Source organism: Opisthocomus hoazin, chromosome 15 (genome assembly GCF_030867145.1).
Source record: "Opisthocomus hoazin isolate bOpiHoa1 chromosome 15, bOpiHoa1.hap1, whole genome shotgun sequence".
NCBI lineage: Eukaryota > Metazoa > Chordata > Aves > Opisthocomiformes > Opisthocomidae > Opisthocomus > Opisthocomus hoazin.
In genome coordinates, this window is record NC_134428.1 from 19746859 (window position 1) to 19769633 (window position 22775).

The window sequence follows — 22775 nt, forward strand, 5'->3', positions numbered from 1 at the left end:
CTACTATGCAGTTTATAGTTGTGTCTGTGAATAGTCAACAACTCTTTCATAGGATTTATTTCTGTAGTCCTAAGAAATATGTATCTTGCATCTGTATGCATAGATATAAAATAGTAGTATTATATATAAAATCTATATAATACACATAAATCTCTGTGTGTGCTTTACATGAATTCTATGCACAGGGTGTACGCACACACACCAGGGGGCAGGTGGTTCCGTAGGGATCCCCGGGCTCTGCCAGCACCCTCCCCTACTCCTTCTCTTTCTTTTGTTGGTTTTTAACCCCATCTCCCCTCCCTCCCCTGCCCCAGCACCACACAGCCACGGCTCTGACATAATAATTTATTGATTCCAATGACATTTAGTACCATAGTTGTCTTACCAGTGACAGAACGAATGCATACAGCCGATGAGATGCTCTCATTTACACACGCCAACGTAAGAAACGCATCAGACAGCTCAGTGTCCGGGGCTGGTACTTCAGCAGGGGCCAGGAATTTCATTTTTGTGATAAAAATCCAGCACATGGTGTGCAGGTCCCAGCCCGCCTGCCCCGACCGCAGGAATTACAGTGCTCAACACAGCGCTGAAACGTCACTTCAAGCAGGTTTTTGTTTTTGTTTTTTTTTTTGGCAGGAAAAAAAAAAAATCTCAACCAAAAAAAATTAAAGAGAATTATTGGGGGGGGAGAAAGTGCAACCACCAGTCTGGAGAAGCGACGTGCCGTCGGGCGGGGGAGATGCGCCTGCCAGAGGTGGGCTGGCTATGGCGCCCATTGGCAAAACCGCACCTAAAGCTCACCCCCCGCAACCCACTGGGCTCCCGAAATGCGGTGGGTGAACCCCTCCCCGAACCACAAAACAGGACCCAGGGGAGCACGGGCACAGCGGGGCACTGATGGGGGCACGGGCCCTGACCCCAAGAGCTTTGCTCCCCTCGCATCGCCTCGTGGCTCGGTGTCCACCTGCGCTGGGCACCCCTCCTCCGTGCCCTTCGTTAAGTAGGTAACGAGGCCAACAATGCCGATTTCCTCTATTTCCAAATCTCGAAGGACCCTAGCCTGCGTACAGCAGCACCGCTGTGTGAGGTAATTAATCCACTTCTGATTTACCCCGATGCCGTCGGGAGGCTCCGCCATTTCGCCCATCACGATTCCCAGTTCTTCCCTGCTCCGGGACGCACTGGTCCCTGGGGAAAAGGCTGGCAGAGCGCCGGGGCTGTGCAGATGCTCGGCTCCAGCCCACACCGACCAGCTCATGGGGAAAAGCTCCGCTTCCCCCCGAGCCGTGCCAGCAGCAGTCCTCGCCCCCCGGGGTGGGACAGCCCGTTCAGCGGGTGGGGGGTGGCGGGGGTGCAGCATCACCCATCCCGCGGAGCAGCCACAGAGCCGGATTTCGGGTTGGATCAGCATCTTCTCCGACGTTTCACTGCCGCCCTTCTTGGTTTCCAACATGATCAAGTGAATGATGAGGGGAAAGGGAAGTATTATTATTATTACTGTTATTATTATTATTCATTATTTTTAACATTTCAAATAAAACCACGTTGTGTTGTAAACAGAAGCTGACTCCTCAGGTCTGCCCAGCCAGTCCCAGCTAAGGTTTATGTTTGAAATGGGCTTCCACTGAAAGAAAAAAAACAGAGAAAATAAAGTTAAAAGCAGGACAAGCCCTGCGAGGCAGCGACAGTCCGGCACAAGCCCATCCTGCGGATGGTCCTTGTCTTGCCAAAACTCCTTGGCTCTGATTATCCTTATAACTGGGTGACCGGTCATCCTTACAGCACCACAGACGTCACGCCAGAGGTGATGTAGAGTGAAGGATACCACCCTCCTCCTCCCAGCATGATCCCTCTCTGCTTGGACAGCCTCTGCATCCTCCCCGTTCACGCCGCACAGGAGGGAGTGATGCCGCTGCATCCCTGATCCCCCTCCATCCACCCCGTCCCCCGGGAAATCAAGGGGCCGAGGCTGACCTCCAGCCCTCGCCAGCAAACACACCTGCGTATTCCTGAGGCAGCATCGGTCGGCTTATCACTTTCTGAAAAGTCGTAATCCACTCCAGCTGGTCGTCCTCTGTCTCACAGGCAAAGAGGAATTTCCGATCCGGGGTGACGATGGTTATCCCATGCTGCCAGTGGTTTCCCTGCGTGGATGGTGGGAGCCCTTCCAGGACCTTGTAGCTGTTTTCCTTGCTCCCAATAAAAACTTCCCCTCTAGCAAAGGCATCCTAGGAGACAGCGGAGCGGTCAGGCAGGCGCGATTGCACAGGGGAGCCCCGCGTCCCGGGCAGCCAGGACACCGCTCACCCCCCGCCATCCAGAAACCACAGCCGAAGCACCAGCCACCCCACGAAGCCCCGTTGCGGCTCCTCCTGGGGCACCCACGACACAGGACCAACAGCAGGGAGCCAAAACCCAGACGCAGAAAAGCCTGCAGCCAGTGCTCGGGGCTTCCAAAGCATTTTTGCTGAGTATCTGTGCGCAGGGCTGCTGCACACTGGACACCAGGCAGATCCATCCGGCAGTGACGGCTCAGTGTCCCCTTGGCTCTTCCACCGGCCTGAGTTTCACTCCAGATTATCACCGTTACCACCATTATTATTATTACTGCAGATAATTCCCAACAGACAGCCCAGGCACCTTCACCTTACCAGGGGATCTTTGAAATACATCAGCCGCCGGTCATCCATGGTGAACCATCGCTTCTTGAATCCCTCTGTTTGCTGAAGAGTCAAAAAATGCCAGGTCACACATGGGTGCAGTGCAGCTCCTTGCTTACCAGGCACGACCCAGGAGTGCCAGGGCACTCAGAGGAGCCCGATGAGCTGGGAGAGTTGGGGACAGGCGGCTCCTGGGCCACCACAAGCTGGCTCCACGCAAGCTGTACTAGGTGGGCTTGCAGGAACGGGCAGCGAGAGGGGAGATGGGGTGGCTGGTCTGTGGTTTTGGATTTTTTAACATTTGCTTCCAGGTGGGGAAAGTGTATTAAAGCATTCACCACGTGAAGTCTTTGCCCCTCAAGCAAGGGTGGGTTTCTGCCACCAGCGGACCCTCCTCAGCCCCGTACAGAGGAAGACTTGTGTTTAGAGGGACTGCAGAAACATTTTACAGCCTACCTTTGGGCCCGTTTTCTCCATGTACCCTTCCTTCAGGTAGTTTCTAGAAAGCTTTGGCACCAGCTGGAGCAACCAAAGAGGAGAGAAAAAGAGAGAGCAGCGTTAGATGGAGGGAGCTGGGGCATCACCGGGGGGTCGCTGGAAGAAAGCCCCTGCCGAGCACACCCCCGGCCCCAAGCCCACCCGACAGCACTGGCTGCACGCTCTGCTCCCGCTCTCCACCGTGCTCAGAAGAGACAGGTGCAGAAACACGAAGCAGCTTTGAGCGCCTTGCCAGCAAACCCACCAGCCTCCAGAGCAGCCCCTGGGCCAAACCCCACTTCACCGGCCAGCTCTGCCAGCGCATCTCCTCCACCAGACGCAGCGGGAGCTCCTCACTAAGGTATAATTCGCCTGTAAAACCTCGTTAATGTACGCTTGCGTGTGCGCTCCCCCTTCCTGCAGGTATCTCTGACAACAGTGACCAGCGTCGGGGATATTTTTAACGCTGCTCAGTGAAGACAAGCCTGTAGCTGTGAGATCTTAGCAGAAGCCTCTGAAAGCCTCTTGAAAGATGATGAGGCTCACCAAAAATGGGGCTGACGAGCCTGACCGCACGCCGCTCTGCCTCCCCGCCCCTGCTCCTGCCTTTTTCATTTCATCAGGTTATTAATGGCTCCGCTTGCCAAACCGCACTCCCGCAACACCTAACCGTCTGACAGCAGCTCTGGTCGAGCAGGCGTGTGCTTGCAGGGCAAAGACACCCCAAAAAACACCAGCCCAAAGGATCACACGGCCGCTCCGCAGCAGCTGGGAACACCTCCATCCCGGATGCTTCATTGCAGGCAGCGAAGGGCTCTGCAGCGTTCGTAGCCCAGGCGTTTGGCTCCTGGGACAGCGCTGAGGACACTTTGCTAAGCGAGGAGCTCATCACCTTCGGCTCAGGGAGGTTCCTCCACCCTGGAGATGGGTCCCCGAAGAATCCTTCAGAGAGCCTCGCTCCCCGGGAGCTGCAGAGGCAGCCTGGGCATCCTTAAGGTGGTGTGAGCAACTTGTGCCTCTCTACTGCATTTAACCTGGCTCCTGTTTAAATTTAACACCTTTTCACCTCTCTGGCAGGGAAAAGTGAGCATAAAATAGAGGCAAATGATGGCAGCACCCAGGACTGAGCTACCTCACGTACATAACGCAATCTCTGCAGAGCTGTCCCCAAGCTGAAAGCTCCGAAGGGTTCTGCTCATAAATTAAACCTCGCTAAGCGTTACACTCCTTTGTATCACCCAGAGAATAACCGATGAGAAGGGCATGAGAAGTAAAAATACAGACAGCTTATCTACCCCACTGAAGCTGCCACGGGGTGAGCACATGAACCCTCTCACCAGCTGCTGGACACACAGCAACTCTGTTAAGCTCTGCGGGGTTTTGGGGGCAATTGGATTCAGATGTGCCAACCAACTTTAGCAGAAGTAGAGAATATGGAGAGGGGGAGAAAGGATTAAGTGAAGTATACACTGCACAGCGACTGTACGAACAACAGCGGGCTGACGAGGCGCTTCTTATGGTTTTTTGTATTTGCCCAGTTTAACTTCTTATTCAAAAGGGGTCTGAAGTGTGGCAGGGATCCCCAGCTGTGGGACCGTTCCTCCTCCTGCTCCCCTCATTCTCCCCAGGGATTAGGAAGACCGGGGCAGCTGGTCCAACGGGAAGGCTTTGGCTCGGTGGGTCCCTGGGGTGCACGGGCAGCTGCGGGACACAGCCACCCTGCACCCCAGCCCCAGACCACCACTGCACCCCTCCCAGGTAATTAACAGAAGGCAGGTAATGCAATTAGATATCAAAATCTACGAAGTCAAGGAGGTCACAGAGTAACCAACAACAACAAAAAGTCCAGAGCCAGTGACGTTACACAGCAATTGCAATGCAAGGCACTTACAGTCAGCTTGGGCTAATACAGCCTCTAGTATTCTATTAGCAGAAGATAATGCAATTAGCAGTCCAGCTCCCGGAAAACACACGACAGAGATTCATAAGACAGGCCGCACTGAGCTGCACTCAGGAACTCGGCCCCGAGGCTCGGACACAGCGCTGACACTCTTCTGCCTTCATCTCTTCTACCTTCCAGCCTTCGTTTCAGCTTTTAATATTATAGCAACAATCTTCGAGAAAGACCCTTACGGCTTCTGTACACGTGACAGCGCTGGAGTGACTCACACGCGTGACTCGCGCTTGGAGTGCGAGCACGGTGCTTGCACACACACGCGGTTCCCAAGGCGGGATGCCGGCAGCGGGTGCTGCACACGGGCTCTGCAGCCCACCACAACAATTTTAATAATTGCAAAATACTCTGAAGGATGGAGCACTCTCCAAGCCTTCCAGCTTGTTAATCAGATGCTAAAAATGAGCAAGAGGCGGGGGAAAAAAAATAACTGCAGGAAAACTCACATCAACATCGCTGGCTCCGGGGAATGCCACTTGTAAGTAATGAAACCGTGCTGCCCGGATGGCATTGAACCAATCCACTATTTCCTAATAACAAGAGAGAAAAGCATACTGAGTAATGTAGTCTGCACACAAAATAACATGATCCTGCTGCGTTTCGTCTCTCCCATCACTTTGTCCCAAGTGACAGAGTGCAGTTTAGCAGCAGTCCTAAAAAAAAAAATAAAATACAGATATAAAAGAGAGCGGCAAACGGGTGAAGGATGGGGAGCATCCAGCCGCTGCTCCAGGCTTCAAGACCTGCAGGGAGCTCTGCAGCCCCAGTGAGCACCAAGGGGGTTTCTGCAGGGGGAAGGATTGAAGAACGTCTCTGAACTGGCAAAAGCAGCATCAAATCAACATCTGCAATTCCGAGCCCAGCGTTGAGCTTGATGCTACAAACGCTACACAGGCAGCCAGACAGCTCTGCAGCCTGCCCACCACCGCCCCCGCCGCCCGGCCCTCCGGCAGCCATAACCTGCTCGGGGGCAAGGAATGCCTGAATCCCACCCCAATTTCGAGGCCTTGGCAACGTATTTCAGTGTTTTGCTAAGAAAGCGGCCAAATACCTCTTCATGTTTGTACTCCAGTCTATCGGTCACATCTGCAAGTCCTCAAGGGACAAGCACAGTGACACCGAAGTCCCAGCTCAATTCCCAGATGCTCTGGCACTTCTACATTTCCTTGGCAGAAACCTCTCTCTGTTTTTTGGCGGAATATTTTCCCTCCGAAACAGTTGTTCTACAACTTCTTTGTTTTTAACCTCATCTATTCACTTGTCTCTGGTGAGACCCCGAGCCTGTGCTGCGCAGGATGCCTTTGTGAAGGCTTCACTGAGAAATGCCACATTAATTTTAAGCGAGATGCACAGGGAGCTCTCCAGTACCGCCTCGTGGTCTAAAGGACGGGCAAAAGAAAGGCGTGTTGGAAGGGAGAGGTAACGGCTGCCCGCACCGGGATGCTGCGCTGCGGCGAGACGGACGCTGAACGGCTGCCCGTAGCACACGTGAAGCTTCACACATCAGGGACAGGTTCAATGACCCAGATGTGATCCTAAAATAAACACTGCCAACCTTGCAGGCGAGGGTGCTGTAGCATAGGAGAGACCATATCAAAGTGTAAGTCGACCTTCAGTAAGATTTAAACTTTCCTGTGCTTTAAAAATGATTGGGGCAGGGTGGAGGGGAGGGAAAGGCTCTTATGTGTCATTTTGGATGTCTCGGTTCTAACGAGTTGAACTGGAGGTCTCTCAAAAACAGCCTAGCATGGCAAATAGCCGTCCTCTAAAAGTTCAAACTTTTTCTTCAGCGTGTTAATCCACTTCAAGTTGAAGTGGAAAAAAAAAAAAAAAAAAAGCCCGTAATAGGACATACACAAACAATGTTTTGGAAAACACTGACCTACTTGTCTGAGGTTTGACTTCTCACTTGCTTTCCTACGCTAAGCAGCCCCCAGACAGCAGCACAAAGAGGATCAGAGAGAGGAATTAGCTCCTGAAGTTAATGGTGACCAAACCAGGCTCAAGGTAATGAAAAATACACTGTAACGTTAAAATACTGGTATTTCATCTAGTCACCAAATGGCTATATATATATATATATGGGGGGGGTCTCCTTGATTTGTGATGCGAGATAGGGTTTCACCCTGCAGAAAAGCAGCGGCTGCAACCTTCATTGACTCCCAACAGGTCACTGCTTCCTCGAGTACTGACCACTCATCGCTGGAGGAAGGGGCACCACCACGTTCCTTTATACAAACCTGCACCTGCGTACGCAAAGCCCGAAGGCTCAGTTGCTGGAAATTTTCTGTGTGTATAATTACGAACAATGCCACAGACAGAGTGAGGAGATTGTACCTGACGTATTAAAACAACTTTAAACAACTCAGTGTTTTCAGATGGGAAAGTGTCATCTCCTTAGCTCGTTAGCAGAGATTCCTTTCACTGATTACATCTCAGAGCAAGCAGAGAAAATGAACTACTGCCTGCGTCTTTGCAAATGGCTCTTCCAGGCTCTCCGCTTCCTCCCGGTCTGCTTGCAGTGCCACCACAAGCCCCCCTCCACACACCACCTTGGTGTCCCTCCAGCCTCCGTCCTAAACCAGAGCGACCCATGCTGCCGCGGCAGCCGCAGAACGACAACTCCAGACAAAAACACAACTCCTTCTTGCCGTACCTCCCGCTCATCTATCCCTGCAGCCCAAGCAATGAGCCGCTTCGCTGCTGCTGCTGCTCAATCCCTCACGCTGCCTCTTCCAGCCCTGAAAGCTCCTGCTGTGGCTCAGGAAAGCCGGAGCACTGGGGAAGAGCGTTTTGCTCAATTGTCCAGAGAGGATTCGAAGAGCTTGGTTTGCACCCGAAAGGGTGGCCTTTCCTGGAGACTCAGCCCACCTCTGAGCATCCCAAGGCTGAGGTAACACCAGGGATGGCGGCAGCCAGCTTTCCGAGCTGCTCCTGCCATAGCTTCCAGGAGAAGCCCTGCAGAGGGAGCTTCAGCCCCGGCCAGGAGCTCCGAGCGGTGGGAGATCCACTCCTGCAGCCTCCTGGCTTGGAAATCCACCCCTGCAGCCTCCCACCTCCCACGCCCGACGGAGACCCGGGGCGGGCGAAGGCTGGCTCCAGCCCGGTGCCCACGGGAGGGACAGCCCCGGCAAGAAGCCCCAGCTCCGGGGCCTCTGGGACATGGCGTGTCTGCACAAAGGGGTCACCCCACACAGAGCATCGGCCTCCAGCTCCCATGGGTGCCTCCACTTCATCTGGTGGCGCAGTATGGCTTCTGGGGGGTACGTGCTAACGAGGGACTGTAAGAACATCCCTTAAAATGGTCACAGCCCGATGCACATCTCGCCCTGCCCCTCTGGGTGCCCGCTGTTTAATTAGACACCTCCATCACAACGGCACCCAGATATACCCATTTTGAGCAGGGTGCTGGGGCTGGTTTCAGTCTCTCATTCGCCAGCAGGACACATCGAGCAGCTGACAAAGCCACCAGGCTGAGGTTGAGCAGGAACTGCATCTCCAGCCCTGCCGCACGACGCAGTCCCACCCCGCGAAGCTCGGAGGGGGGCAGCACGGCGACCCCCTTCATCTGTCCATATTTTACCCCTTTGGGGGCCTTACTCCAGCAAATGCTGCCGGGGTGGAAGGGCTTTCCCAGGTGTTTGAAGGGTTGAGTAAGCACACGTGGGATTATCCCACCCTAGAGCTGAGCCCGCTTTCTTCTGGGGCACTGCAGCAGAAGAGCCAAGCGGAAAGCAGCATGGGATGCTCAGGATCGCTGCCGAGGTCCTCAGTGGAAACCCCCCTGCCGAACCCTGCCCTGGTGGGAGGCTGGCCAGCTCATGTCAGGATTAGGCGGGGAGGGATCAAACCCCAGAAATATGGGGCAGGAGCCTAAAAGTGCTTCGGATCGGGGAGAGGCAGCACCTCAGGGGTACAAGAGGACACCCTGGGGCTGCTGGGGAGTACGGGAGGGAGCGAAGGGCAACAGGGGACTGCAGGCGAGTCCCGGGGCTTCCTCTGGTCCCAAGAGGTGGGAGCTGATCCCAGAGGCTGTCATCTTCTGGCAGCCCTTCCTCAGCCAAAAGAGCAGACCAATTTCAGGGAAGTTGAAAGAAATTCAACCTGGGCGTTATCAGATGGCATCAGAATGCGCCCTGCCAAACCATCAGCATGAAGGCAGGAGGAACCACAGGAGACCTGCGAGATGGCTCCTTCCACGAGTCCCCAGCAGAAAGCTCAGCATTTTAAACCCAAAAAACAGCTACAGTAAAACCCTGACTCCGTTCCTTGCAGCTGGGCTAAGCAGACCACCAAAGCCCAGCAAACCGCAGACGCGGGCACAATGGTGGGATGCAAGCTTTCACAGGAAAGAGCTTCTTCCTCTTATTTTGGTGTAAGTTGCGGCCAGGGAGGTACCTGAGAGCGACTCAGTGATACTTGCTGTGCTAAAGCAGCACCCAGTGACAAGAGATGCCTGCTCCACACCATGGGACTTGCATATCCCACCAGGCGAAGAAGATAGAGGCAGGGGGTAAATTCGGGACCAGCCCTGCCAAAGCAGCTCCCTGGGACCTGCAAATGCACGGAGCGACACCCCGCTGTGCTGCGGGGCGTGAGGCCAGGCGGGCTGGCCATCTAGTATGCATGTGCCTATTATACACACATATGCATGTGGATGAACGCACATCACATGCACATTTCTGTGCATGTACAAAACCAGGCGATGCCATTAATTAACCCAATCTGACACACTAATTGCCTCCTGCCAGGAGCACTTGCGTTACACAGGAACCACATCCAGCCTCTGCAGTGCTGCCCTGCGAGCGCGACAGGCATCAGCCGGCTCCACCACAAAAACTGAGCAGCAGCAGAGGAGAGATCAGCTTTGCTCATCCTCAAGTGAAGAATATCTTGGGTTTTGGTGGCATTATTGGCCTACACAGTCTGGAGAGGAGCAACTGCTGCCAGCACAGGCTGCTTATCCCTAGCAGGGCTGCCTGGCTGGGCGTAACATTGCAGGCACTACGATGGCCAGATGTGACGTGAATGTGACAGATTTAGGTCCTGATTTTGCAGCCACTCTGGGGCTGCTGATATTTTATGGGGAGTCTCAAATATTTGGGAGAGGGAAGAAAGGAGGAAAGATATTAAAACAAGGCTGTGAGGTGGCATCCACTGCAAACTCGCCTGGGTCTGCTCTGCATGGACACCAGCCCGTGGAGACCAGACCCACGGGGCAGCGCAGTGACTGTCCCTGTTCTTCACAGCAGCCCCACCAGCTGGGACCCCTCTGAGAGCCTCCAGAAGGGCTGGGACCCCCTCACTGCCCCGACCTCAGCGTCCTGCAAATGACCCCCCCCCCAGACCCGTGAGTCCTCTTCTTTCATGGCTCCCTTCAGAAGCCCAAGGGCACCAAAGCAAGGGGATTTATTTCAATACAAACATGCAGATTTACATTTTATAAAGTACAAGACAGGCAGAGAAACAACCGGCTCCTCAGTTCTACAATGCAGTTTGCTCCCCTTTTGTGAGTCCTTAGCTCAAGTCTCGTCACCTTTCATCGCTCCGTTCACCCCGTCTCCTTCTCCGAGGAGCCTGCCTTAAAAACGCCTCTGCCCCTACATCTATTTGCAAGCAGAGGAACAGCAATTCCTTCCATTTGCATCTCGTTATTCAGAAGACATGGGCTTCAGCCTTCCTGCTTGGAAGGACAGGACAAACACGCTCAAAGCTGGTTGTGTATCCCATAGCCCCACCCCTCCCACACACCCCCAGCAACCCCCAGCTCAGTTAGAGCCTGGTGTGCCACAGACCGGCTCTGGGCAGCATCGATGGCCCAGGTCCACAACCAACCCTTCGTGTCACCTCCGCGCTCTCACCTTGCCATCTTCATGATAGACAAAGATGTTCCTTGTGCTATTGTCCTTCAAGTAAGTGATCTGCAGTCCGTGTGGGTTCCCGATTTTTGCAGGCTGGAAAGTCGCATTTAGATGTTCAATCTTCATAATTGCTTTGGGTTCTTTTGCCTGGAAAACACAGCTGAGTGAGCAAACACCTGAGAATTGACTTTCAAATCAGAAAGCAGTTCACTTGGTCAGAAAAAACTCCTGATTGAGGCCATTAGCTAAAAAAAAATTACTGCCAGCCCACAAAACTGCCTGGTGATGAGACATCAGAAACTTTGCTCGGGCAGCAATGAGTGTTTTCTGCCAGCCTGGAAGAACACTCTGCTCTTCTGCAAAATTCAGCAGAGTTCATGGGGAGACAGGTTTCAGCCCAAAAGCAAGAAGGACAGGGCAGGTCTCATGATAGGACGTGGTGCTATGAACATAAACATCTTCACCCTGCCTCCTGCCCCAGCCTCTGTTCCACTGTCCCCTGACTCCTACATCAGCCTCTTTACCCAATGACAAGTGACCAGCATTTACACCGGGATGAGCACTATCAAAGAAGAAAGAAAACAATTCAGCCAGACAAAAAAAAAAATCCACAGACTGCCAACTAACTGGCCAGGATGCTTTCTGCATCTCAAGCACTCACAGCCAGTTCATCCTTGCCCAAGAAGATGGAGGATTATCCCCCTCGCCAGTGTCAGACCTGGGTGCTAGGCTGGCAGGAGGCACCACGCTCATGGCACCACCAGTCCCATCCTCTCACTTGGGCCATTGGCTTCTGACTCTGCTCCTCCGTTTGCCCTCCAAACTGGGAACTTTCTTTCCAAAGGGACAAATGTATACCTTACGGCCCCCCTCTCGGGAGGGTTAGCCCAACGATGAGCCTTGTTCAGGCCCTCCCAGGCACTGATCCCACCTGCACCCTCTGTGGCAGGTCACTTGAACTCTGTAGCATGGTTTGTCCTCCTACAAAACATCTCCAGAAGTTCACCACCCTATCAGGACTGCACTGAGAAGTGAAGTAGCAAGTGTGAATAAAACACTACAAAAAATAAACATTATGCTCTTGGTAAGACCAGTTTTAGGGCACAGGCAGGGGCCAGCAGCAGGTTGTGTGGTGGTTCCATGGTCCCCAGCACCACATGGAAGTCCCTGAGCTGGCAGAGATGCTAGCACTGCTCCGGGAACTTGGGGACTTGCCGCAGAGACACGGCTACCACGGGTGACCACGGCGGGGAAATCCCAGCAAAGAGGACGCGTCGAGACAGCGCCGTTCCCACCACAGCTATGGTCAACAATGAAGCAAAGCAGCTTTACACTACTGGAGCAGTCAATAGTGACTGAATGGGGCTGCTGGGACTTTCACTTCTCCCTCGGTAATGACTGGCTCTCTCCTGTCCACAAGAGGCAATTGCACCATACCACACCAAGCTGAAGGAGAAGCTTGAAGGAGGTGCTATCAAAGCTGGCCACCAGGCATGGAGAAGTGTGGATGGATGTTCCCCTCCTCTGCACAGTGTGGCTCATCATGACACCACGATTGCATCAACTACTTGAGAAAACTGGCTGGAGGCTCCGTCCAGGCTGCTCTCAGATGCAACATCCCGGGGAGACTCAAAGGTCAGAGCAAACACTTTGGCTTCCTCCGTTACGTGGTGCAGAATAGTAAAGCGTCTATCCATTCATCACAAACGCAATTTTCACGGTAATAGCTCTATTTCTCTCTTACAATAAATGAAACGTGCTCTGGGGAAAAAGACAAATGATTCCACCTCTTGACGCTGGAACAGAAAACCAGGGGACTTTTCCTCTGGATTACTTGCCGTGCTGTGCAAAGGAGGTTTCATACCCTAGTGATCACTGTGAGGTGGTGATACCTTCATCACAAGCTAGCCACAAATATGAAACCCACGTCAGCTGGATGATGTAGAGCCAGAGCTGAGAAAAAGTCCTTCACTGGCAGTTTACGAAAAGCCTTATTGACTCACAAAGCAGGAATGTGTAAAGTGGCCAGTTAGGGTGTCTCACCATGACAGTGGTGGTGGACCAAAGAGGAAACCCTACTAAAAACACTGGTAAGCTGTACCTGGCACCCTCGTCCTGGAGCGATCAAGGACTCCACACTTATGAAACTGTAAAACTATTAATCAAATGGTGGCCTAGGAATTACTTGTTCAAAGGTGCTCTTGCAGTTGCTATCCCCCATCCACATACAGCAATCCCAGGTACTCACGTCATTTTTGTTGAAATACTTCAGCGCGCCTTCTCTCTCCGATAACACAAATTTTCGGCTTAAGAATTGTCCGTTGTCACGTCCTCTCTTCCACAGAAATCCTTCTCGGTACCCTGCAGCAGAAAGCAATTGCTGAGAACCAGGGATAAAACAGAATCACAGAATGGCAGGGGTTGAAAGGCACCTCTGTAGACCATCTAGTCCAACTTCCCCTGCCGAAGCAGGGTCACCTAGAGCAGGCTGCACAGGACCTTGTCCAGGTGGGTCTTGAATATCTCCAGAGAAAGAGAATCTACAGCCCCTCTGGACAGCCTGTTCCAGTGCTCCATCACTCTCAAAGTAAAGTTCTTCCTGATGTTCAGATGGAACTACTTCCAAAACACTGTCTTTAAAAAAAGAGTTAGGGTAAAGAAAAGGAGAAGAGCTTTGACTTCAAAACCAAGCAGACCAAACGTGTGGCTGGATTGCTCCAGACAGGAATGAAACAGGCTTTCTCCTTCAGATTTGCCTTTCTCGCTCTGCTCTTGCTCTTTTCCAGCAGCTTGGGCTTCAGATGCCCCTGCTCTGACACCATGATGTGGTGGGGAAAGGGGGATTTCTGCTCTGCCTCCCGTGCTGCAATACAGGCGAAGGCTTGAGGAGCAAGGCTGTGTCCCAGCCACAGCTCCCGGCGCCAGGGACGCTGCTCATCTGTTCACATTGCTAAAAAATGAAAAACGGGGTGCGTGCATGTGGGGAAAGTGGTTCAGGGCAGATGGCTGTATCAGACTAAGCCACAAAAACATTCTTCACATGGAAAAAAGGGAAAAAGCTTGCAGTTCTTCCTGCTGACTTTGGGGCACTTTGGTTCCCAAAGCCACCGACCCAGAGTCAGCACCCTCTCCCCTCGGAGCGGGTCCCTCAGCCCCCAGGCAGCCTGGCTGGCCACGCCGTGCCTCCTCGCTCCCCGGGTACCAGACCCATGGGCGGATTTGCTGCTCGTGGAGAATGCTATTCAAAACACACCTGCTTCATTTGAAGCTCAAAAGAGCCAGAAAGAGAGAAAAAAAGACTCTAAAAATCTTAACTCCTCAGATCAAAAAAGCAATTACAGCTGATCACTGCCAGCATCTCATGCAGCCTGCAGCAGCCACAACAAGCAACTTATTTCACAACAAGTGTAATTGATGCCCTATTTTAAATGCTTCAGAACAAAGAAACCCCAAGAACTGTCCCATATAAGTTATGTGAATATTAACAGAGCAGTTTGATGGTCGCCTTCTGTTTATTTAAGATATATTTATTTAAAAGCCCCACTGAAAAAGTGTTCCCTTTCTCTCTTCGTGTCACCTCTGTTAGATTTTTGTTATTGGCTCTCAGGAGCTAGGATACTAAAGTTAAAAATTGTATGTTTTGTAATAATTTTCAGCTAAGTAACTGTTTTTTTTTAATACGCGAAGTGGCTCTGGACTCAGGGGGCAGCCTCTCCTTCGCCTGCCTGCTACGAACCAGCGGTGTACAGAAATTCCTCATTCAGCCTGCTTTTCACTTGCCCATCCTGTTATAGGATTGAGTTAAACCACAGATGAGAAGATGCAGAAAATCCCCTCAGCCAGCTCTTCAATACTGATAGGTAGAAGCGACACAAAATATTTCCACGCCATAAAAACCTAAAGCAAGGAAAAAATGCACACAGACACACATCTAATGATCAGAAAAGACAGGAAGAAAAGAGTGGTATCGACAATGGCTAAAGACACTAACCGACAGGAAAGCCCCCATCTAGCTAAACAAGCCTTTGCTGATAGTCAAAATACCAAATTCTTCTGTCTGGACTTACAAAACCCTGAGCCAAATACTTTCTCCAGATCCTCAGAGAGAGCTTTATCGGATGCCAGGCAAAGCCATCGACACCTGCCAGGAACGAGCGCAATGGCAAAGCCCGTGCTGCTGCTAGTGCCAAGTGCTCACCCCGGAGAGCACCGCAAATCCCACCGGTGTGTCCGACAGCTGGCCTGTGGGACAACTTGACGATGGAAGTGGTGGAAAGATTTAAAGCTGTCAGCAGGCTTCCCTCGGTTTCTTTATTCTACAGGGGGCATACGCTGCAGCGGGGCTGTGTTTTAAGTCACGGGGCCTCACCCTGCCCCCCGAACGGGTGTGCGCTGCCACCCAGGAACCGGCACCGGTGTTTTCACGTCAGAACCTGCAGGGATCCCCCCTCGTGCGTTGTTTACAGCTCGCTCGCACGAGAGAGCCAGCGCAAGCAGAATGCGCACCTCTTCCCGCTGCGAGACCCGGCTGTCCCCGCTGCCTGCGCTCCCCACGGCCAGGCAGTGCCAGCAGCCACCGAGCCCCCGTCACCACCCAGGGATGCAGACGGGACAGGGCCAACCCGCAGTTACCCCACAGCCACGGCCGGACGGCGATGCCACGCCATTGTCCACCCCATCCTTCCACCCCCGTGCCCCCCCGCCCCTCCAGCGCAGGACAAGTGCTCTGCCCCGCGCTGAGCATCGCTACCCACGTGTGCTGGCAGCTGTATCCACGTACACCAGCCCAGAAGCCCAGACAACCAGTACCAGATATATCAAAGGAATCACAGGTCTGAAGCTGTTTCTGTGGCCCACCCAGCCAGCCAGCCAGGCAGAGGCTTTCCCCACAGCCACAAGCAGAACTGGCTAATTTGGTCCACCAGTTCAATCCTATCCCAGCTGTGGGCTTGCCACGTACTTTTTCCAGCAAAAAGACACAGCTAACCCATCAGAGGGCACTTGCAGTGTCAGAAAGAGAAGAACCCACCAGGAGAAGGATTATCCAACATCTGAGCAAGGGGAAACAGCCATAAAAGCCACCGAAACCCACCCAAGGGCAGCCGCATCCGACAACAGCGCGGGAAAGGCCCAAGCTGATGCACTCATATCACCGCCGTGGCAGGAATTAATTGCCCAGGAACCAAAGCTCTGACTGATTCAGAGTCAGATGCTGCTACCTGCCAGGCTCCCATGAGCAAAAACGCTACGTACCCTACAGCAGGCTGTACACGATGGAGCTGAATAGGAATAATGTCTCTCTGACGGGAGACAGACAGGCAGTCGGTGATGCTCCGCTGATACATTTATAAATGCAAGATTTGCTTAACATGAGGCAGAGATGCTGCTGGAGCTCTGAGGGCTGGCGATTGCCGACTGCTCTCTTGAACGGCAAAACGTTAAGCTGCTTGCTCTCAAAGTGTGCGGTTTAGAAACCAAGGACAGGCAGTTTCTGTTCCTGAAGGGTGCTGATGTTTAATGCCAAGCCTGTTGGAGCAACGGGAGAGTACTTCAAAAACCATTCCTACTCACTCCCCTAAATGGCAGGGATGGCTTCAGAGCCTCGCCGCCACCGCCTCTGTGTGCCTGACATTTGGGGAACACTGACATCTCGTAGCGGGCTGGACTGAGCTGAGTTTGGAGGAAAGGACATCAAGGTCAGATGAGAGAGAGGAGATGCAACACATGGAGGACAGGGACATCTCCAAATGCAAACATGGGGTGATGCAGCAGGACACATGACCTTTTCCTTCAGAAATCCCCACTTGGGGTTTGCTCAGTTCAGCAAAGCACTGGGCACACAGAGCTCAACTCTCGGCAGCTCCACCTCGGAACAGCTCAGCTCCACAAGTCTTGGCTGTGGGTCTCATCCATTCATTCATCTTGAAGCGTTTCATTGCAAACATCTGAATGGCGAAGGATGCTGCAGGCATTCCTCATTAAACTCATTACTCATTAAACAAGAAAATTACTCCGCATTTCCCCAAAGAGGATCTCAAATAATTGGAAATCTGTAAAGCCCACCTCACGCTTTTCCCTGGCAGATGGGCATCGTGACGGTTACACATGAAGAGAGGGAAGCCCTGAGAGGTTTGGTGAGCTGCCCAGGACAACGCTGTAAGCCAGTGTCAAAGTCAGGCTGGAAACCCAGGTTCCCCTGCCCGCTTACAAAGGGATATTTCATAATTTTTATCTTCTCTTTCCAACCTTTTATGGCAAAACAGTATCCGTATTCCAATCCATGGAAGAACTAAACAAACCTCATCACAACACTAAGAGTTATCCCTTTCCATAGTTCACATGCCGGCTCTTCCCAGACCAGCCACCTCTCCAAAAGAGTGCCTGGCTGCTCTGACAAAGTCAGCAGCTAATTCCACTGTACTTTGGTACAGATTTTCATAAATCCTTTGCTTGCTTTTCTTTCTTCCTTCCTCTCGGGCTGCGTCCTCAGCAGCTGTTTCTCAGCTCTGCCCAAACCGCTGCCTGCACCCCTGTCAACACCAATCAGTGCAAAACACCATGAACTGGACTCGAACCCAACATGAACTTGTCCAGGTTCCCCAGGCAAACAGTATGTCAGCGAGACATGTCCTCAATGTCCTGATCTAAAGGATTGTGAAAACAGCTAGAGAAGGCGTTGGGAAACAAAACTGCAGGAGGCTGTACAGATCTCTCACACCGGACGGAATCGGAGTCGGACAACTAAACCGTCTCTTCCTCATCTCTGTGGGCTGCGCTGCCTTAGCAACAGCTCCGTATTCAGAGATATGTGGCCAAAGTCAGACGTTCACGAGGGCTGCTCTGCTTATGTTGAAGCAAGTCAACCGCCAGCCCTACAACACTTGCTGGTCGCTGGTGTTGGACCCTGCAGCATCATGTCGCCCACACGCTTGCTTCCTCTCCCAAGGCACAGAACGAGGGATGTGTCCGCCTGTCGTCATGCCACTTGCTCACCAGCACCCAACCGTGACTGCAGAAGGGACTACCTGCTGAAGACCTGCTGGAGAACACCCACAGGCACCCTTTAGAAACATCACTCTCGCACTGCAAACAACACTGCTGTTTGGCCGTCAAGTTTCCTGCATCACTTCAGCCTCCTGCCAAGAAGAAAAACCAACCGCTTGCTTTTGTAGGCAGTCCTGGCACAAACCGGCGACACTTGTAAAAAAAAAAAAAAACACCAAGCAGTTGTGACAAAGTTAGCAACAAATGGTATGTAATACAACCTGAAATCACACAGCCAGAATGGGTATTTTTGACCCGTTATGTCGTTTCCAAGGTAAAATGCAGATCTGTCACTTCCACACTCCCTTCATCACCACAGCTAAAACTCTGCGAGGGAAAGAAAACAGGGTCACCACGTTGGTTGACCATAAAGCAGACACTGCATCGCCATATGTCAGCTCCGTTGAGTTGGTGGCTGGAGCTCCTCCAAGCCAAGCATCTAAAAATGGCAGGACTCATCTGGTGCTCCAGTCTAGCCCAGCTTTCTCACCGTCCGAGAGGCCACAGAGGAAGCAAGGGAGAGGCTTTTCTACCAAGACCTTCTGACGTAGACAACCCGTCCTTCCATCCAACTTCCGTGAGCAATTTGTTCAAGTTTTCTGTTTCTTAAGAAGAGGGATATTGCTACTTCCACACCCCAGAAAGCTGTTATTGTGCTCAATTAATGATGGGGTTTTTGGTCACTGAGAATGTGGATTATAGGAAGTACCCAAAATTACTCTTTCAGTTTCAGCCTTTGCTCTCAGCAAAGAAAAAACCCTCCTGCAAGGAGGACAATCAGACCCACTGGCTTGACAAAAAAAAAAAATACAGGCAGTGACTTTGCTTTCTGTCATCCTAAGAAAAGCATTACAAACTTGGACTCAAACCACGTCTCCTTTTCAGTTTCTTTGGCACTTTATTTTGCAATGTCACCTGCAAACAGAGGCATCGCAACTTCCATGACATTCCATGACATTTCTAGGGCTGTGGCATAACCAGGCCTGGTCCAAAGCTTTTGGGAGAAACACATTAGTATATCCAAAACCGAGCATAACAACAGAGCCAATACCATACCCGAGCCCAAATGCATCACTGTGTGGTTCCTTCCCGTCTCGTCTCCCTGAAAGACAAAGCACGGGAGGCTGCAATAGGAGAAAAAATTGTATTTGTGTGTGTAGTCCAAGAACAATCACATTTTCCTAGAGTACAGGCAGGGCATCTCCACCTACAGAAGTAGATTTTCCTTCCTCTAAGCAAACTGCTTTGACCCCAATCCAGAGCTTTGGGGAAGATTTAAATACTACATCACTTTGCTGCTAAAATTGCAGGGTATATATCACCACTTCTCCGTATGTCAGCAGCAGAGGAGTCTGCTATATTAACATTGTAAGATGTTAATTAAACCAGAACGGTAGATAGGTACTTACTGAAGATGATGTGCCTGCTTTTTCTGCGGGGTTAAGGAATTGCACAATTACTTGGAGCAGCTGAGTGGCAAATCTCTGACATCCCGCATCACCACTGACACCAGTGCCACAACCGCCTTTTAAAACTAAGGGTCTGAAGGACATTTTTTCTGCAATAAATCACGCTGTCTGTAGTCAGAGGGATGGGTGGAGCAGCTGGCATATTCTATGGTTTCCCTTCGGACGGGACTTTGAATAGTGTTGCAAAAAGAACTGTATACCTCTTGTTTGGCTGTGTCAGTGTGAACGGTTTGGTTGCTGTAAGCTGTAATATTTCTTCTTGTAGCATTTGGCTGCCACCAAAGCAAGACATTTCAATTACTTCAATTTGAATTTTTTAAGCATTTTCATTCCCATTAAAAAATCATACAAAAAGGAGTATTAAATTTTCTCATGGAGTGAAAACACCACTGTTTGTCCAGAAACACACTCAGCCTCCCCACACATAAGGTAGTCCCCCTGCAAGCGGTGTCAAGGCTGGTCAAACAACTTGGCTCTTGCAGTCACGGCTGCAACTGCTCCCCTGCTCCACTGCACAGCACCAGGAGCTTTGCCCCCCCCCCCCCCGTCTGCAGCTGTGCTGAGGAGCTTATAACTTCCCTGAAATAACTCTGCAGTCATCTCCAGATAAATACACCTCCCGCTGGTTACCTGTTCAGCCATGCAGATACAGGCTTATTGGAGATGTCAGCATCCACACATGCAGGAGGCAGAGGGGACCTCGGAGGCTTGCTGATGAGATGAGCATCTCCTGCACAGACCAGGTGAAGAGCCACCAAGAGCTGCTACTGCTCAGGCAGAGTTCAGTGCTTTGGAAATGAAAGCCTCAGCAAGGAGTGAATGAGAATCTGCTCAGTGGTCCTGCAAAGCAGTCTCTTTGCCCCTAGAAGGACACCTGGGAGGTAAGCTCTTGGTGCACCTTACGAATGGGTGCTTGGCATGTCTCACGTCACACTCTCTTGCAGGCATCAGAAGGGAGTGATCTCCCTTTATATCCCTTAAGACAACTCTTTATCCCCCTCTAAGACAACACATCCTCATCACATCTCACCCAGCCAGGCAAAGCAGCCCAAGACCTCCCATGCGCCCACACCCCAACACCAGCACCCACACCAGTCATTTTCTCATGCACACACGTTTTTAGAGACAAGAATTTCCCAGCTCCTAATCAATCAGTCCTCTCTTAATGAGCATTCTGCATGCAAATTACCTTTCTTAAAGGCCATTTTGCAGAGAAGGGTTTACTGTTGCCACCCAGTCTGCCTCTGCTGCCTTCCAGGAGCTCATAAAACAATTATTGTCCTGCTCCACTGTAGTGCCTCAGCTATGGATACAAGCAGCTGATTAGATTGATTGCTTCCACAATACCCAATTAACCCACTCACTCTGCAAATGATTGACTTAATCAAAGGCAATTAGGGCTTGAACAGCTACATCAGACAGAAAGCCAGGATTTAGTAGATGACTGAGATAACACCTTACAGACATCTCCTTGGCCTTCTAAGGGAAAATGTCATCATTCATGTTCAGCTCAGAGCTGGAAGTAGCTGAAACCTTAGGTCGGTGGTTTTAGGTGACATAGAAAACACAAGGGAGTAGGAACAAATACATTTCCTTTTACCAACAAAGGGAACAATGCCACATGCAACACTTAAAGGGAACTTTAAAAGCACCAGTGTTCCCCTTTTCCCCCTCTTCCTGCTCATGCTGGACTGGGAGCACCGACCAGCTGAACAGACCTCAACGACCACCTGTCATGAAATGGTAACTTCTGCCTCTGACAGCTCTAGGTAGTTAATCCCTGAGTGCTGGACATGCAAGGTTGTCTCCCATTACCAATCCTCCAAGCAAAGTCAAACATATTTTACAAAACTATCTTCAATATTAATGTCTTGCAAGACACCTTCTCCCGCAATGTAAAAAAGCCACCCCAAAAGACCGCATTTGGAGGCAGTACCACGGCTCTGCAGAAACACGGGTGTCAATGACCTCAGTGACTGTTTTTCCTCTACGCAAATAACTCCAAACCGGCACAGCCAAGACAAAGCCTCACCATGGAAAGGTCAAGGAGAGCAACCCATGCCCCCTAAAATGGAGGACAGAGACCATTTTAGATCACTTCAAGGTTGAAGCCAAGCACAAACTCTCCAGACCATTGCAAAAATACACTGTCATCTTGCTTCATCTTGAGCAACAAAGCCTTTGAAATGGAGAAAGTTGTTTGTTCAGCTACCCAGATGCTGGGATCAATACGTGAAATGGAGCCGAACACATCATCTCTATGAGAAAAACATGGAGCTGAGCTTAAGAACACACCGAGATCCTGAGGTAGGTGGAAAGGAGACGACATCTGTCCACATACACAGGCATGTGGGATTTAAATGCAAAGTCGGTCTCTGGGTTTCCAGTCCCTTTTAATGTCATAGTGAATGCACTCGCCTTGCTGGCTCACAGCTGAAAATCCAAATTGCTTCAAAGCAAAGCCCCAATAATAAAGCTGAAATCCATTAAGCCTGTGATGCTTGCCACTATTTAAATCTGATTAAAATCGTACATGACACCACTAAGCCGCACAGTCAGAAAACACTCCTGTCAGGTCTGATGTTTCTCCGTGTAATCCAGACCCCCCTTCTTTCACTGAGTTGTCAGCTAAAAGGAGCCATAATAAGAGATCATGTACCTAATCCAGCTTCCTAAACTGTTTTTCACTAGTTTCTTTAATCACATGTTATGATTCCCTATGCAGCAGCTCTCAGGTGACAAAGACCTTAATACAGTCACTCATACTCCCTGCAGATATCTCGGACGGGATCGCGTTCCCCTCGTGCCAACTGAGCGGAGCAGAAACATGACATGCGAGGTGCCTCTGTGGAGCGCGGGAAAGTCAGCAGCGGGATGAAAGGTGGGGAACTGAGGTAGCAGGAGGTGACAACCTCTGGGCAAGCGACTGCAAGTTAAGGCAGCACAAAGGACACTCGCCAGAGAAAAAACTCCTTATACAAGAGCGATTCTTGATCTCCCAGTGAGCACTCACCTCCCATGAAAATGCTGTGTGGGAATGAATATCAGGAGAATATACCAGAATATACAACTCCCAAGTCTTCACCTGACCACTGCAGGCACATCAGGTGTGGCGTGCACCATAGAGAACACAGCCACACCCCCACTATTATCTTATAATAATATCTTATAATTGACCATCGATACAGTGCAACTTCCATGGTAATTTAATTATTGAGCAAGTGTTCACATATTAAAGATAAGGCAATAGCTGGCTGCTGCAGAGCAATTCGATTGTATCTGCTGGGAGACGTTAAAACCTCTTGTT

The 22775-nt window shown here is 51.2% G+C and overlaps 1 protein-coding gene across 1 annotated transcript in view; it reads right to left on the bottom strand.

The window, feature by feature from the left end:
* Nucleotides 1-331: 331 nt before the first annotated feature.
* Nucleotides 332-22775, bottom strand: part of ADAP1 (ArfGAP with dual PH domains 1) — a 63885-nt gene continuing 41441 nt past the window's right edge. The window contains exons 5-11 of the mRNA XM_075436907.1: nt 13204-13316; nt 10956-11102; nt 5541-5624; nt 3120-3182; nt 2655-2726; nt 2003-2231; nt 332-1627 (exon numbers count right to left, since the gene is read on the bottom strand). Of these exons, the coding sequence (XP_075293022.1) occupies nt 1599-1627; nt 2003-2231; nt 2655-2726; nt 3120-3182; nt 5541-5624; nt 10956-11102; nt 13204-13316 (737 nt within the window). The 3' untranslated portion in view covers nt 332-1598. The remainder of the gene's footprint in view (nt 1628-2002; nt 2232-2654; nt 2727-3119; nt 3183-5540; nt 5625-10955; nt 11103-13203; nt 13317-22775) is intronic.